Source organism: Ornithorhynchus anatinus, chromosome 12, assembly GCF_004115215.2.
Source record: "Ornithorhynchus anatinus isolate Pmale09 chromosome 12, mOrnAna1.pri.v4, whole genome shotgun sequence".
NCBI lineage: Eukaryota > Metazoa > Chordata > Mammalia > Monotremata > Ornithorhynchidae > Ornithorhynchus > Ornithorhynchus anatinus.
In genome coordinates, this window is record NC_041739.1 from 53,026,406 (window position 1) to 53,044,524 (window position 18,119).

The 18,119-nt window shown below is 40.7% G+C and overlaps 1 protein-coding gene across 6 annotated transcripts in view; it reads right to left on the reverse strand.

Annotated features, from left to right (window-relative positions):
• Nucleotides 1–18,119, reverse strand: part of PRDM5 (PR/SET domain 5) — a 146,051-nt gene that overhangs the window by 96,642 nt on the left and 31,290 nt on the right. For all 6 annotated transcript variants that reach the window (XM_029076933.2, XM_029076930.2, XM_029076928.2 and 3 more), the window contains exon 3: nt 13,920–14,042. In XM_029076933.2, the coding sequence (XP_028932766.1) occupies nt 13,920–14,042 (123 nt within the window). The remainder of the gene's footprint in view (nt 1–13,919; nt 14,043–18,119) is intronic.

Sequence of the window (18,119 nt, forward strand, 5' to 3'; positions counted from 1 at the left end):
AAAATAAGTGACTTACCCAAGGTCACTCATCAGACAAGTGGCAGAGCTGGGAATAGAACCCGTGTTCTTTCACTAAGCCATGCTGCATTACCTACCAATTATCTTCTCTTTTGCTTTTTCTGAGAATCTGTATTAGTGGAAAAGTTCTGGATACATTACATTTAGTGTTGGAAGAGTTTGTAGTGTAATTTCAATCTTTCCCTGCTTGATTGCTTTTATTGATCTCCCAAGATGCAGTGATGAAACAACACTTGCTGATGTAATTAACAAGCATTAATTAGTTTTATATTAACTAATTGATTTGGATTTAAGTGACTTCATCAACATAGGAGCTAAAAGACCAGTCATATTTTCTGAAAGGTTTTCCAGTGGAAAAATCAATTTGCCTCAAATTTGCACAGAGCAAGTCTGTTAAACAACTGAACTGTGTTCTTTGCACACAAAAATATTTTTTTTTTGCAGGGGGAGGGATGACAAATTCCCTACTCTTGATTTTGTCTATCTCAACCCCTCACCGACATCCTGCCTCAGGCCTGGAACTCCCTCCCCCTTCTTATTCACTCTCATTTCAGCTACTCCCTCTCCCTTCTTCATCACCCTTGAACTTGGATGTGTACCCTTTATTTTTCCCACCTTCAGCCCCACAGCACTTACACATATCTGTAATTTATTTATTTATTTATATTAATGTCTGTCTTCCCTTCGAGACTGTGAACTGCCAACTCCATTACAGTGTACTGTCCCAAGGACTTAGTACAATGCTCTGCACACAGTAAGCACTCAATAACTACGATTGATTGACTGATCGGAGCCACCTCAAAAGTTATTGCAGGACTCTTGAGGACACCTGACCTCAGGGACACAAAGCAACAACTTCAGGCCAATTTCCTTTCCATAGATTTGGTTCCCAAGATAAAGCTTACCAATGAAGCAGCCAACTGTTTGATTGAGACACTTTTTTCAGTAAATCAAACAATCATATTTATTGAGCACCCACTGAATGCTAGGCATGCCACTACGTATTTGGAAAGTACAAGAGTAGAAAGACTTGCACTCCTTGACCTCAAGGGGCTTCTCTGTACAATGCTCTGCACATAGAAAATGTTCAGTAAATATTACTGATTGAATAAAGGGGAGGGGAAAAAAAGATTTTCAGATTATGAAAGCAGGAGGAAGAATAAGAATAAGAAAGAAAACATTACAAATGCATCAGGACAAAATATCTGAACAAAAATTTGAATGTACTGAATGTATAAGTAAAATATAAATATAATTTTTTTTTTCCTGGATGTGGCTTTTGGCTATCTTGTTGCTGAGATAAAGCAGCTTTGGATAGGGAAAAGAAGAGAAAAGACTGTAATAAATATCAAACCAGAGGGACTGGTGGTGTAAAAAGGCTCTGTGCTACAGGTAGTGTTGGGGGTATGGGAAGGCCCCACAAAAAAATAAATTATCCAAAGAGGAAAAAAATAGCAAGATCAAAAGGGAAGTTATCTCAATTGTAAATCCTTAGCAGATAGGAGATTAGCCCACTTTAAAATTCAAAAGGACTAACCATCTGCCCATAGTACTTAACTTGAAATGTAATACCCTAGTTTTAACAGAACCTTTTTTTGGGGGGGGTGATCTTTAGAGATAGTATCCTGTGCAGGACACTACATTCTGAGTAGAAAAACAAACATATCTGTTTCCAAGTTTTGCAACCTTCCTTTATCTGAAGAGGAAGCAGGGGCTAAAGACACCTGAAGTGTCAACAGCACCCCTAAGCAGCAAATGTCAATCGAATTTCTGTGCCCTAAAACCAATTCCAGAGAAAAATTAAACTATCTGTACCTGAGCTCAACCTTGCTGTGTTCAGCTATGCCAAGTAATTGGGAACAAACACCAACTGCAACTCCTCTTTTCAGAGGGTTGAAAACAAGACAACAAATATTGGAATCTCTAAGAAAATGTACGCTCAATTTTTTTTCACCCTAGCATTGTTTTTTACCCAGTACACAAACTGATCAACAGGCTCAATGTGCAGGTAAGGATATTTAGTTTGAAGAATGGGGAAAAATGTTTGGCAACATATTTGGTTTTGTACCAAAACATCTCGCTTGAAGAGGCTAGGGGAATTGGTTAAAATTAAAAAAAAAGTAGAGAGGAGAAAATACATAGATTTTTACATTTATCTGACAGGATTAGTTAAAAGAGTTTTGCTAATTCTATAGTGTCAGTGGGTTGGGTCATATGCCCTACGAAACCTCCTAGCCTAATTTTTTCTGATTTTACAATGTACAATTCTATCACTCTGCATCTATTTTCTTCACTAAAACATTTACTCCTGGATTTCTGGGAGATGCAGATATATATCCATATTTGAGAATCTCCAATCTCCCATTCACATCTGGAATTCCTTACACATCTCAGCATAGTTGGACAGTTTCTCTATAGTCTCCACAGATGCCAAGATGTATTTAAGACCTTTTATTTAGTATTGAGTTCTGCTATTTCAAAACAGTATTTGTCACAATCTCCTCATTGCAAAGGAATATTAATCTTGCTGCATTGCAAATAAATGTATCCCCAACACAGGCCATGGATGAGTTGGTATTTCAAACCTCTAACTTAATATCGGTTTTTGTTTATATGCTAGCAGGCTGCTAGGTACATTTGGAAGATGAAACAGAAGCCAAGATTGGGAAATTTGGCAAAGACCCAATTTTTTGAAAGGGTGATGCTTTGTGCTTAAAAAATGCCACCATTATTGTGCAGCACCATGGAATAATCAGAGAAAATTGGAAAACTGAAGTAACGTACACCTAGTTACAAGATAGGTTGGGGGTGGGAATGGAATGGGGATAACCAAGGGAAAGGGAGTTGGGGAAATGAGGGCTTAGTTAGGGAAGACCTCTTGAGGTAAATGTGATTTTAATGAGACTTCGAAGAAGAGGAGAGTGGTGGTCTGTCATAAATGCAGAGAGAGTTCCAGGCCAGAGGAAGGACGTGGGTAAGAGCTTGGTGATGGGATAAGGCAAGCTTGAGGTAGAGAGAGTAGGTTGAAGTTAGAGGAAGAAAGGGAGCAGGTTGGGTTGGAAATAAGCAAGTTAAGGTAGGAACTGTGAGCTGATTGAGTTCTCTGGAGCCTTTCCAGAGGAACAATCCCTAATTCTGCTGTCATATTCTAGCAAAAATGCATGGTAAAAACACAAACTCCGGTGGGGACTGCATGCAGGAAAAAATCATTTGGATGGTCTGTGAACACTGATGGATTTAAAAAAGGCTAAGTCTGTGGGAAAACAGCCAAGATGACTGGTCAGTGATCAACAGTGATGCAAGAGGACTACCTATATGTTTAAATCTGTGACCTTTGGACATTTGATAGTCACTCCACCCTCAACCCCTCATGATTTATGTACGTATCTTCAAATTACATATTACAAATTACTTATTTATATTAATGTCTGCCTCCCCCATCAGACTGTAGGCTCTTCGTGGACAGGGATTGTGTCTGCTAACTCTTCAGTAGTAAGCACTCAATAAATATCATTGATTGATCCGGAAAATGTTGTAGAGGAAAAAATTGAGCAACAGGCTGTATCTAAAAATTGAAAGCAAGCAAAGAATAAAGGTTATCGCTAAGACTGTGGGTTTCAGAAATAGGGAGAATGGTGTGTTCTCAGCTTTAATAGGAAAGTTAGGTAGAAGAGAGGCATCCCTTCACAATAACTGACTTTCTAGCAGAAATTTTTTTCCTATTGTGCTGTAAAACCATCCTACACTCTAAATTAAACTGAAGCAGTGAATCCCAAACTTCTTTTATGCCTAGTAGTCAGTTTTCACCAACTCAGATGGCCCTAAGGGGCTTTGGAGAAGCTGTGATGTATGCCCACCTGCAGACAATTACAAAATAATTACCTTTATGCAGAGAATCATAAAACTTTTGATTCTTTGATTGAAAAAAAATTCAGGATGAGAAGACTGACGAAAAATGAGAAGGAAATTCACTCAAACCATAAATTTAATGAACTGTTTGATGAAGTACATTCATTTGTAATATTAGTTCTGTGAAGAACTCTCTGAGGATTGTACTTCCAATATGCCCAACTGAGAAAAAAATCAGTGTTTTATGAGCAAAATGGCCTTGTTTTGTTTAATTACACTGATTCAGTGTGATTGTAAATAATCAATAATGTGAACAGAGAACTAGACAGTGATTTGGCAATGTCTCTCCTAAATGCCATCAAATAGCCCAAGGCTAACTGCCCTTTTAAACTACAAAACATACAAATAATTTACATTTCCCCTTTATTTTTATCTGCCACCATAACACTGATTGATAAAATCAGAAAATCACTCTCTTTGAAACTGATGAAATTCCAGGACATCATCTCTTGGAGCAAACACCACCCTTGTTCCAACAATACTTGCTTACTCTCAAATAAAGCAGAGTGGCCTATGAGAAAGAGCACAGGCCTGGCTGGGAGTCACAGGACCTGGGTTCTAATATTGGCTCCGCCTCTAGTCTGCTGTGTGACCTGGGGCAAGTCACTTAACTTCTCTATGCCTCAGGTACCTCATCTGTAAAATGGCGATTAAGATTGTGAGTCCTATGTGGGACAGGGACTGTGACCAACCTGATTAACTTGAATTTACCAGTGCTTAGTACAGGGCCTGCCACATAGTAAATGCTTAACAAACACCACTGAAAAAAATGAAGGCCAAAATGGCTGATATGCTAAAAGAAGAAGGCATGGGAAATCACTCTGCTTCACCAACCCAAGGTGAACAAGCTAACAATAATAATAATTATGGTATTTGTTAAGGGAACTGAGGCCCATTCATTCAATTGTATTTATTGAGTGCTCACTGCATGCAAGGCACTGTGGTAGGTGCTTAGCACTGAAAAGAGCTTAGCCCAGAAAAGTGAAGTGACTTACTCAAGGTCATACACCAGACGTGGTGGAGCTGGGATTAGAACGCACGACCTCCTGATTCCCAGGCCTGTGCTCTATCCACTAGGCCATGCTGCTTCTCTGCCCCGCTGCTAATAGCAGGACTCTCTCTGAACCAGAAACACAGCCTCCAAACAAAAAAGTGGCCCCAGGTCCTCCAGCTGGTCCTCTGTAGCACCTGTGCTAGGAGCTGTGGATCTCTGTTCCAGACACAGCTATTGGCAAGAGCAATGCCATTTGACTGAAGCAAGGTTCATTTGAGAATCAGTAGATCTTGAGCTCAAATCCAGTTAAGTGCTGTTACTCAAGAGGAATAAGTATGCAAGTGATGCACAGCGACAAAACAAAACTAGGCTGCTGGAAAGTTCAAAGTATTCATTTTTCACCCGCTTGCTTTTACACTGTTGTGAATGTTATGAATGGCATTCCAACATTGAGCTCTCCAAAGGAAAGGTGCTTTAAAAATCTCCAAATGTCTCATCTACAAATATGGACTCTGCTTTTACTTACAACAGGTCAGGATTTGACTACAGAAATTGTTGTAAGCATATAATTCATGATTTCAAGTAGCTTGCATTAACTGAAGAATGCAATATGATACATGAAGCCAGGCCATGGTACATTTCAGAGCACAGGGACAGCACTCCTCTCTATAACCTGGACTTTAAAAGTAACCCTTTAAAGAGTTCTGATCATACACCACAGCTCTTACAGAAAAATAGAGCTTAAATGCAAAGGTGACTCTGGCCCTTTGGTTCCCCCATATCACAAATGCTACACAAAGCTAAAAAAGCAAATGTCCTTGGAAGACACCACAATAGTGGGTATGGCCATATCTCAGGGGAATAAGAGACACAGGGGGAAAATTAAATGGTGCAGTTCAATCTTTTTCACTGAGGTAAATAAGGCAATGTAAAAATGTTTGTATAATACTAACTTATGGAACCATCTCACATTATATAATTTTCTGAGAGGATTTCTATTTAATATTTCCCCTTAAAAAGACATTCCCCACTTGCACGTTTGACAGCTGAATAAGATGACACGAATGACAACAATTTGCTCCCGAGTATCTGAAGCACAATTTACAGCATCATGAGTTCAAATGGAATCAAAGCCCAATTTTAGTAGTCCCTTTTTTCAGCTAACTTCATTCAGTCAGTCATATTTACTGAGTGCTTATTGTGTGCAACACACTGTACTAAGCACTTGGGAGAATACAATATAACAATTAACAGACATATTCCCTGCCCACAACAAGCTTACAGTCTAGAGAAGAGCTTACAGCCTAGATTCATTTAACTCACTCCCAACTTCCTTTTAGCACCTCATTTCCTGAATTATACAGCAATTCACTGTACATCCACTGTACATCTTCTTCCTTAAGACTCACCGTGATCACCTAGGATTTCCAAAGATGACCTACATCCAGTTCACATTAATATACACCCTTGATGAGACTACTATATGGACATCTTTATAAAGTCCAGTTGAGGATTTTTTCCTAGCTCTGACATGACTTTGTACAATGCTTTACCAAGTTAACCTTATCCTACCACTGCCAAAATAGTTTACCTCACATCAGTTTGCTTATCGGATTATGTCAGAGGAATGAGATCCTATTTGTCCATAGTTCTAATATTAGAGAGACCTCCGTCACCCATCTCCTAAAGCAGCCAACTACTGAATTCCGCCTAACATCCAGTCTCATGAAGTGGCTCCTCCACTTGTTGCTGTGTGACCTAGGGCAATCTGCTTAATTTCTATGAGCCTCAGTTACCTCATCTGTAAAATGGGGATTAAGACTCTGAGCCCTACATGGAACAACCTGATTTCCTTGTATCTACCCCAGAGCTTAGAACAGTGCTTGGCACATAGTAAGTACTTAACAAAGACCATTATTATTATTACTTTTATGAACTGTTGAACGAATGCCAATTTGTTCCTCAGTTACTGGCTGATCCCATCATCCCTCCAATTTTTCTTTGTTTTTAGTCTGCCTAGTTTAAAATTCTAAGATCATCTATCTTTTCATCATTGAAAACCAGAGAGATTGAGTATTAGTCCTATATTCTCAACTCTTCCTCCATTAAAAACTGTAATAAAAATTGGGGGCAGGGATCTTCTACTGATTAAGATGTGATGGGCAAGATAGATGCTTTCAGTATTGAAATGACACACTTGCATGCACACACCCACATAGCAGATTGCAACCAAGAGATTAAAATTCTATTTCAACTGGTAGGAGACAGTTTTCTGTGTAACCCAACATTTTTTCCCCATTTTTTACAACTAAGTTCACCCTTGCAGAAAATTAAAACAGATACTTAAGGGATATTCACTTGGTTAACTAATCAAAAATTTGATTATTTTTGTTCATCGCTTGCCCCACCAGAGAAAAGCAGAGACAGTGTAGAATTTATGGATAATTCTGTAAATCCCAAAGAGACACAAAAATAAGTTTTCTTTTTGCCTGAGATTAAACCTTAATGTTCTTACAATTTTTCCTCCTGGTACAATTTCAAGTTGTGTCAGGACCAAACAGGCTTCCAGATGTCTGTGGTATTAAGTAAGGTATTAAAGGAAGGCTTGAATAGGAAAGAAATTTTATTCATTCTTCTTCAATATAGAAAATTTGACATGTAGGGCAGTCTCTGAGGCGACCTCTCCATATCATAGTGATCGTCGGCTAAAAGGAAGCACTCTCCTTTATTCTCGCCAGCTTACCTTTTAATAGAAATTGAATCTCTCCATTAACACTTATAGAACTAAATGTGGCCAATTCCAGGGTCTGATATTACACACGTCTAATCCTTGTAATGATTTAAGTACTGATCCCCTCCATCCCCCAAAAGTAAGCATATCACCAACTCACTAGAGTCTTTCCTACATTTTCCTTAAGGTATGAAATTTCCATTCTTAAGAAATATTCACCCTCATATTTGTAAAACAATTAGCTAGATGATGCAGGGCAATGGTACCTATTTATGACCCAAGCTACAAATAGCTTGGGTCTTTCTCTTAAAAAAATGAAAACATCAAGCTGGCAATCTAATTCTATCCCCTAGGCACCCGGAGTGTTAATGCTGTGTTTGTTCTACTACTTATGTTGCAAAACAAGTTAATCTTCTCTTTGTAGTTATCAAGACACCAACAGAATTTCACAAAACTGTCTTGTAGGAATATGCAAATGTAATCCCTTTATCATAGTTGGCTCTTACTTGGTGATTTCCTCCACCCTTCTCTCAGCCTGTTGAGCTGAGATAGTCCAGTTGCCCTATATTTATTACAGTGTTGACTGATTTTCAAATACTAATCTTTCACTATTACATTTGTTAAGTATGACTTTAAACCACTCTACCGCTTCACAGTAAATACCTCCTTTACCATTAACCTTTGCCATTTCATTATTCTAACTCACAGTTGGCTGAGTTAGTCCAGACCACCACTAGGTCTGGTTGTTAATGAACAGAATATTTGAATTTAAGGCTCTAGTTGGCTGTGATTCTATTTATGAAAAGACTTTTGACATTAATGACGAAGGACCACTTGCTCCACAGTAGTCTACAACAGACAGTTTCATAAAATTACAATCAGCTCACAGATAAAAATACTTGAGCAGTGGATTAAACCACACGGACACACGGAATAAAAACCTGATACTCTGCCAGACCAAACACACATGCATGCATGTAAACCTTAGGACAGAGTTCAATTGGAAGCATTTGCTTTCAGTCGGGGCAAATGAAACAGACTTCAGCTTTGACTGTATGACACATCAACTTTAGCTGGCAGTTGTTGCTAAGCCTGGTTTAAAGCTAAATCCTTTACAAAGCAGGGCATTATCAGCGTCTCTCTGTGCCTTCAACACAAATGTATGAACTCCTGCTAAATCCACTACATTATCTGAGATTCACAGTTTAGATTATGCTATCACTTAAAACCATAAGAAAAAAAACAAGCCTACTTTATCTGGTTATTTTCCAAAACCTTCCTACTGATCTCAAACAACAAATGTGCAGATGTGGAAGTCTTGGGGGAAGACTCCACTGATTAAAATACATTTTATGCCTCACGTCTCACTTAGTAGCAAAGCTTCAGCCTATGGGGAGATGTGAGCCCAGCCAGAGGCAAACTTCACTGAGCTCCCCTTTGTAACAGAGTCCCAACTAGGGTCCCAAGAAGCCGTATGGCTCAGTGGATAGAGCACAGGCCTGGAAGTCAGAAGTTCATGGGTCCTAATCGCAGCTGCACCACTAGCCCATTGGGCAACCTTGGCCAGGTCACTTCACTTTTCTGTGCCTCAGTTACCTCATCTGTAAAATGGGGATCGAGAAAGTGAACACCATGTGTCCAATCTGAATTGTGGTATCCACCCCAGTGCTTAGTAGAGTGCCTGGCACCTAGTAAGCACTTAAGAAATACCCCAATTATTATTATTAATTAAAATGGGGATTAACTGTGAGCCTCAGGTAGGACAACCTGATTGCCCTGTATTTACCCCAGCGCTTAGAACAGTGCTCTGCACATTGTAAGCGCTTAACAAATACCAACATTATTATTATTAACTAGCACAGGCCCCAGGGAGAAGCATGGGCACAGTCCTACTTGACAAGGCCTGACTTGGAGTAATCCTGTCAGCAACTTCATTCTGGGGATCTTGTCTACTTGCCAATGACCTCTTGCCCACGTCCAGCCTTGGACCTGTAACATCCTCCCTCTACAGTGTCCTCCCTCTACATAGCCATCAGAGATCATTCTCCCCACCTTCAAAGCCTTATTGAAGGCCCATCTCCAAGAGTTCCTCCCTGACTAAGCCCTCATTTCCTCTTCTTCCTCTCCCTTCTGCGCTGCCCTTGGAACTGAATTTGCACTTCTTTATTCACCCCTCCCTCAGCAGTCATGTACATATCTGTAATTTATGTATGTATATTAATGTGTGTCTGCCCCTCTAGATGGGGAGGGGACATGTCTACCAACTGTTATACTGTACTCTCCCAAGAGCTTAGAACAATGCTCTGCACACAGTAAGCACTCAATAAATACAATTGATTAATTGATTTGGGACATCCTAGGGGACACCAACCCAATCCTCCCCATCTGCTTCGATAAAGTATATTATTTATCATTATTATTATTTTATTAGAACAGTGCTTGACACACAGTAAGCACTTAACAAAGTGCTGGGGTAGATGCAAGTTAATCAGGTTGAACCAAGTTCCTGTCCCATAAGGGGCTCAGATTCTAAGTAAATGTAAACTCCCACTTGGGTAGGAAATGTGCCATTTCTTCATTTTGTTCTTCCCAGAAGCACAGTACAATGTATTGCACCAAGGCAGGGAATGTGTCTACCACTCTATTGTACTGTATGCTCCCAATGTGTTTACAACAGTGCTCTGCATACAGTTAGTTCTCAGTAAATATCTCTGACACGATTGATTGATTGATCGATCGATTGATTGAGCACTAAATAAATACCATTACAATTACTGGCAGGTAGTAAGAAGATCTCAGGGGAGTGGGAGAAGTGATCAGGTATTTGGGAAGTAGCGTGGTCTAGCAAAAAGAACATGGGCCTGGAGTTGGGGGACCTGGGTTCTAATACTAATTCCGCTTCTTGCCTGCTGTGTGACCTGGTCCAATCAGTCAATCAATGGCATTTATTGAGCACTTATTAAGCATATGGGAGAGGATCCCTGCCTATAAGGAGCTTACAGTCTAGAGGAGGAGAGATCACTTGCCTTTTCTGTGCCTGTTTCCTCATCTGTAAAATGGAGACTAAATATCAGTTCTTCCTATCCCTGGAAAAGGGAATGAGTCTGATTTGATCATCTTTTACCTACCCCAGGGCTTAGTACATTTTAAAAGGTGCTTAACAAATCCTGCAATCAGTATGATTCAGTTGCCAGAGTCCCAGCCAGCTGTTTCTTCTGCATCACCCTGACTGGCTCCTTTTATTCCTCCCCCCATTCCAGACCTTGTGTCCACATCAGTAATTTATTTATTTATACTAATGTCAGTCTCACCCTCTAGACTGTAAGCTCACTGAAGACAGGGAATGTGTCTGTTTATTTTTATATTGTACTCTCAAGTGCTAATACAGTGCTCTGCACACAGTAAAGTGCTCAATAAATACCACTGACTGATTGACTGAATAAATTAAAAGTTTAAGCCTCATTATCAGATCTTTTTTGGAGTGGAGGAGGGTGTATGTGACCAGAAGTTAATACTGGGCTTTTGCTGAAGTGTTGCAGCTGTCATCATTAAAATAGCTACTTGGATTCTAATGAGTGAGTCAGTAACATTGATTAATTATGTTCCCTTATCAGGTCTAGCAAAGGAAATTATGTACCTTCATTTTTTCTCTGGGCTCTTTATCTGTTGATTAAGTTTGCAGTGGTTGAAGATCTTTGCATTTTAATCATCCCAGCCATCATCACTTCATCATAAAATGAAACAATGGCTACCCCGCATATTTCTGAATTTTTTTGAATTTTGCTTGACACCATTTTTGCCTTGGCCCAAAGTGTTAAATAGACAAAATCTGACTATTTAAATACTTGGTCCACAAAAATCAATACATTCAAGGATGCTGCATCTATGTATTTATTTCCTTTTCCCTTTAGTCCCACTTGTCCCAAAAAAACTTTATCAGGAATTATCTCTGCGATGCTTTGCATATGGGTGTTGTCTCTGATCAATTTAAACCAGATCTTTCTCAGACACCACTGTTCCCAGTGTTAAATACTATTTCAGCAAGTCTGAAGGTGCAATTTAACATCGACAAACATCGACATACATCGACATTGTAATGTGTGCAAGGAGGGAGAATTGTTTGTTTACTAGATCCTCCTTTGATAATTTAGATATTTCAGTCATCATTTCCAAAGCAAATTTTCCAAAGTCAAATAAACAGCAAAACTCAAAATGTAACTGAGTCTCCAATGAGAAGTTCTAATCCTCTGCCAAAACAGACCTCAAATTCTTAATCCCCTGTCCAAAAGAATTGGACCAAGTATTGACATTTTCCACCAAGTAAACCACAGAGCCACGAATGTTTCTCATTTACTCCACCCCAGGGATATGCAACCCAAATAAAAAATTTCCTGAATATCCCAAATATCAGGTCCAATTTGAAATCCAAGTGATTCGTAATGTTAAGCAGGAAACGTTATGACCTGCCTGTACCAACCTAGAGTTTCTGGTTTGAAAAGCAGAATGCAAGCCTCATGAGACAATTTCAATCAATGGAGAGACTGATACTACTCTCAGTCATGTGACAATGATCCCATCACCCTCTAACCCAGCTCAGTTCTGGTCCTGGACTGAAACAAATTTGCTACTGCAGATGTTGCTTGCCCAATCAAGCTCTTAGACCCTTAGGCTTCAGTAGATGAAAGAAAAAAAAAAGACTATGGTTTCACAACCCCAAAGAAATGGTCAGAGTGAAATCTTAGTCGCGAGCAATCAACAATAGGTGAACCTTTCCTACGTTCCTTATGAGATCAGAGAGAAATCAAAAAATGAGAAGACTATTAGGTAAACTCCCCACAACTGGGAAAAGTGTCACTTGAGGGGATTTAACAATTCAGACAGTCAGCACATACGGAGACATTGTTTATTATCCAGTGCCCACTGACTTCTGACCAAAATACAGTTAAGTCTCAAGCAGACAAGGGTATTTATTAAACACCTGAATGCAAAGCACTGTTCTACGCATGTGGAAGAGTAAAATAGAGACAAGTTAAACCCTCCAAGAATTTCTCAGCAACGCGGCAGATTCTAAAATGGTCTATTAGCCTACCTAAAATGTTGTCGTTACATTTTTCTATTTATTTAAAATAAAAATTCCAAATAAAATAAGGCAAAAAGATCCGGACACAATTCACAGATGTTAGGTGCTGTCCACAGCTTAGAAAAAGTATCAGGCATGTCATGAAAAATTAGATTTTCTGAATATGAATAAACACCTAAAGATGCACTGTCAGTCCAATTTACAAGATAGAGATTATTTTTTGAATCCTAAAACTGGAAGGGATTTAGGGAGATCATCTGGTCTAGGCTCCGGCTTCCACCAAGTTAAATGACTAAACTATCCAGGGCAGATGTTTCTTCTCTTCAAATCTCCAAAGAGAGGGGAACGCCACAATCTCCCTTGATACTACCTTGATAGTCGATAAAGTTTTCCTTATGTCCAACCTTGCTTAACTTGAGATCATTTCCCCTTATTTACTTCTCTATGGACTTGGAGATCTAACCTAGAACCTCTTCCCCTTCAATCCTGCCAGATCACAGGTCTCCCCATCTTAAAATCCTACCTTCTCAAGGAAGTCTACCCCAATTAATTCTCAACCCCAAAGTCACATGAACCCAAGTCACTCCTAGCAATTATGTACTTTATTCCCATCTTCATCTCTAAAATCAATCAATGGCATTTATTGACTGCTGAGTACTAGGCCCTTGTACCAAATAGTTGGGCTAGTACAACACCAAGACACATGCTCCCTGCCTTCAAAGAGTATCATCAATCAACAGTATTTAACACTAACTCTGGTGTATTGTGCTCTCCAAACTGCTCTCTACAGTGCTCTGCACTTAATAAATATCACTGATTGACTGACTGGAAGCAGTGTGGTCTAGCAAATAATACAGCAAAGTCAGAGGTCCTGGGCTCTAATCCCGGCTCTGCCACCTTTCTGCTGTGACCTCAAACAAGTCACTTAACCTCTCTGTGCCTCAGTTTCTCCCTCTGTAAAACGGCAATAGTATAACTGTTCTTCCTTCCACTTAGACTGTGAGCCACATTTGAGACAAGGTCTGTGTCTGACCTGATTATCTTAAGTCCTAGGGTAAAAAGGGATTGTTTCTCTTTATTGCTGAATTGTACTTTCCAAGCGCTTAGAACAGTGCTCGGTACACAGTAAGCACTCAATAAATACGAATGAATGAATGAAAACACCCAGTTTCACGATGCCAACTCACCTGAATGGCAGCCAGGTTCTTCTGCTCCTGGGATGGGGCTTCATGGACAAAGCGCAACCAGTTGGAATGTCGGGGGTTGCTGGCGTCCAAAACATACAGGACTTCCCCTTTATTCCCACGAACCTGAAACACAAAAGTTATTGAGCTCCAAAACTCTTAGAGGCCACGCCTAAGAAAACAGTATATGGCATAGTGGATAGAGCATAGGCCTGGGAGTCAGAAGGACCTGGGTTCTAGGCCTGACTCCTCCACATTTCTGCTGTGTGACCCTGGGCAAGTCACTTCACTTCCCTGTGCCTCAGTAACCTCATCGTAAAATGGAGATTTAGACTGAGTCCCATGTGGCACATGGACTGTGTCCAACCCAATTAGCTTGTATTCGACCCAGCACTTAGAACAGTGCTGGCACATAGTAGGAGCTTAACGAATAGCATAATTATCATTAGCATTAGTACTTGTCTGAAGTGTCCCCGTGCATTTTTGTTTGCAATTATAGCCACATTAAATGCGCCAAAGAATCACAAAATTACCCTTGCCACTTTCTTTTCCAGGGGCATGTGTTGGATGAACCTGCCCTCACACCCAAGCAAGAATAGACACCACTCTTCCCTTGGCCTAGGACAAGATAACTCATGGGTTATCTTGTATTATATTGAGGTATATTGATTGATGGAGTGCATTCTTTATCAAACACAGTTTACCACCACCTTTATCCTGAGTTACATTGTAGAAAGCTTTATTTATTTGGGGAGAAATCCTACTGCTATCTACTGTGATTACAATAGAAGAACAGAGATAAAATGCTCACACTTCCAAACCCCAAGATTCACTAAGCTTTTCGGTGTCTCAGGATATTCCTGTGACATTGTCAGATGTCCCCAAAGGGGGGCTGGTGCTCTAAGGTGTTTGGAAAACCATGAAAGGAGGAAGAGAAAGGAAGCTGAGCATGGTCTAAATCCACCTTATAGAGAACATGCAGGCAAAGACAGTATGTTTTGAGAGTACAAGTGCAATCTATTGCTCCCAACTTCTAGTGACAGTAGCTAAAGAGTGAAGGATACACTCAGCTTTCTCCACCTGTCTGAACTCTACTGGCTTTCCCTAATCACTTCTGGCTTCCAAAGATCAGCTCGGAAAGTCTACTTTCACTACGCTTCAATTCAAAAATCAAAAGCTGCTGTTGAAGTCCACAACAACCCACTGAGCTTTATGTGGGCAAACTCCAGGAGCTTTTGTAGCACCAGACACAAGGGCAGGGGACTGAAGCTTATTTTCATAGGCTGGAACTGCGCACTGCTTTGGTACTCTGATTTGCACACACTTTATTAGCCCTACATGGGTAACCCAAGAGAGTTGAGTCCTTTTGGTTTTTCATTCTCTGACAAATTTTCTCTCTGCCTTGGGAGAAATACTGAGGGTTTACAACAAAAGGCACTGGATTTTTTTTATATTTCTCTGTTTTTTTTGGCTCCAGCCCCTTCGATTATCATTCTTAGTTAACCTCTGGTGTTCAACAACTTTCCCATTCCCAAAAATGCACACAGAGTTTTTGGGTAAATGTTACTTTCTCACACCATTCCAGATAGTCTTCAAATACATTCTAATGCCAAATTAATGTGGACTTATAATGTGATCCTTTCAGTACCTATACATTAACTGTAATCTGTATTGCTATCACTACTGTCCTTAACAAACATTCAGGTCTACTTAAATTAGACTGTAATCTTCTTGCATTGGGATGCTATCAGAATCCAGAATCCATGAACTATGTGATTCTACCCCAAATGCTACTTCCACTGCAAGCTTGCTGGCCTTGACCAACTTCGAAGGATACCTTTTTGTCTGAGTTCCTAGAACCAACTAGTGACAGCAAAGGTGACTGGCCACTTGCAAAACAGTAGAGGCGATCCCAGAAGGCCTGGGCTCTGCTGACTTTTACAACTCACACATATATTCACTCTTGGGAAGCAGTGTGGCCAAGTGGATAGAGCATGGGCCTGGGAGTCAGAAGGACCTGGGCTCTAAACCTGGCTCAGCCACTTGTCTGTTGTGTGATCCTGGGCAAGTGACTTCACTTTTCTTGAGCCTGTTACCAAAACTGTGAAATGGGATTATGATTGTGAGGCCTAAATGTGACACAGACTCTGTCCAACCTGATTAGCTTGTGTCTACCCCAGTGCTTAGTACAGTAGCTGGCATATAGTAAGCACTAAGTACCAGTAAGATAAAAAAGGGAAATGGCAATTCCAAATATTTGTATGGTGAAAGTATTTCAGCAAAAGTCTTTCAACCTCCAGCACAGAACATTTCTCCCAAAAATCACTTGTAGCAATCTTATCCTGTATCATGTTTTTATCCTGTCTGAGGCCAGCAGGGAGCATTTACCTTGTTCCCCACATCAATAGTTCATTCTCTGATTAATCTCTCATCTCCCTACCCTATTTCCTCCTCTATTGAGAAGCAGCTTCGCCTAGTGGAAAGAGCATGGACCTGGGACATGGACCCCACACATCCTATCCGTTACCAAGACCTGCCGGTTTCACCTCTACAATATCGCCAAGATCCGCCCTTTCCTCTCCACCCAAACGGCTACCTTACTGTCACGGGCTCTCGTTATATCCCGGCTAGACTACTGTGTCAGCCTTCTCTCTGACCTCCCTTCCTCCTCTCTCGCCCCGCTCCGGTCTATTCTTCACTCCGCTGCCCGGCTCATCTTCCTGCAGAAACGATCTGGGCATATCACTCCCCTTCTTAAACAACTCCAGTGGTTGCCTATCGACCTCCGCTCCAAACAAAAACTCCTCACTCTAGGCTTCAAGGCTCTCCATCACCTTGCCCCTTCCTACCTCTCCTCCCTTCTCTCTTTCTACCGCCCACCCCGCACGCTCCGCTCCTCTGCCGCCCACCTCCTCGCCGTCCCTCGGTCTCGCCTATCCCGCCGTCGACCCCTGGGCCACGTCCTCCCGCGGTCCCGGAACGCCCTCCTTCCTCACCTCCGCCAAACTGATTCTCTTCCCCTCTTCAAAACCCTACTTAAAACTCACCTCCTCCAAGAGGCCTTCCCAGACTGAGCTCCTCTTCTCCCTCTACTCCCTCTGCCATCCCCCCTTTACCTCTCCGCAGCTAAACCCTCATTTTCCCCTTTTCCCTCTGCTCCTCCACCTCTCCCTTCCCATCCCCACAGCACTGTACTCGTCCGCTCAACTGTATATATTTTCGTTACCCTATTTATTTTGTTAATGAATTGTACATCGCCTTGATTCTATTTAGTTGCCATTGTTTTTGCGAGATCTTCTTCCCCTTGACTCTGTTTATTGCCATTGTTCTTTTCTGTCTGTCTCCCCCGATTAGACTGTAAGCCCGTCAAACGGCAGGGACTGTCTCTATCTGTTGCTGACTTGTTCATCCCAAGCGCTTAGTACAGTGCTCTGCACATAGTAAGCGCTCAATAAATACTATTGAATGAATGAATAAATGAATGAAATCAGAGGTGCTGGATAATAATGCCAGTTCTGCCAGTTATCTGCACTTAACTTCTCTGTGCCTCAGTTTCCATAACTGCAAAGGGGACTCAATACTTCCTCTCCCTCCTTATTAGACTATGAGCCCCATATGACAGACAGGGACTGTTTCTGCCTGATTAACTTCAATCTACCTCCAATGCTTAAAACAGTGCTTGTCACATAGTAAACACTTAACAAATACTTTAATTGTGGCCAAATCACTCCTTTCACATTATTGCAAGTATTCCCTCCCTCTGTTGACATTTATGTACTTATCTTTAAACTTTGATGATTCCCCTTATCTGTAATTCCTTTTAGTGTCTGTCTTCTGCTCCTTGAGGACAGGGATGGTGTGTCTACTGTGTTAATTGTTCTTGCCCAAGCACTTAGTAGACTGCTCTACAAAAGCAAGTGCTCAGTAAATACTGTTGATTGATTTAAAAACTACTTTCCCTAGTACGGAAGGCACTGATCATCACCCATTTCCCTCTCAATTATTTCAACAGCCTGAGAAAGTTTTCACTTCTCAAAAGTTACATTACACTCATTGGCTCAAAACACCCTAGAAGTGGTAGCACTTTCAAATAGATAAAATTTTGTTTTTCCTACATTAAAACTGCACTGAAATGCAGCCAATTCCAGGAAGGATAGCAGAGACTTTAGAAGAGAGGTCACAGTGAGTTATGCTGTGTGATTT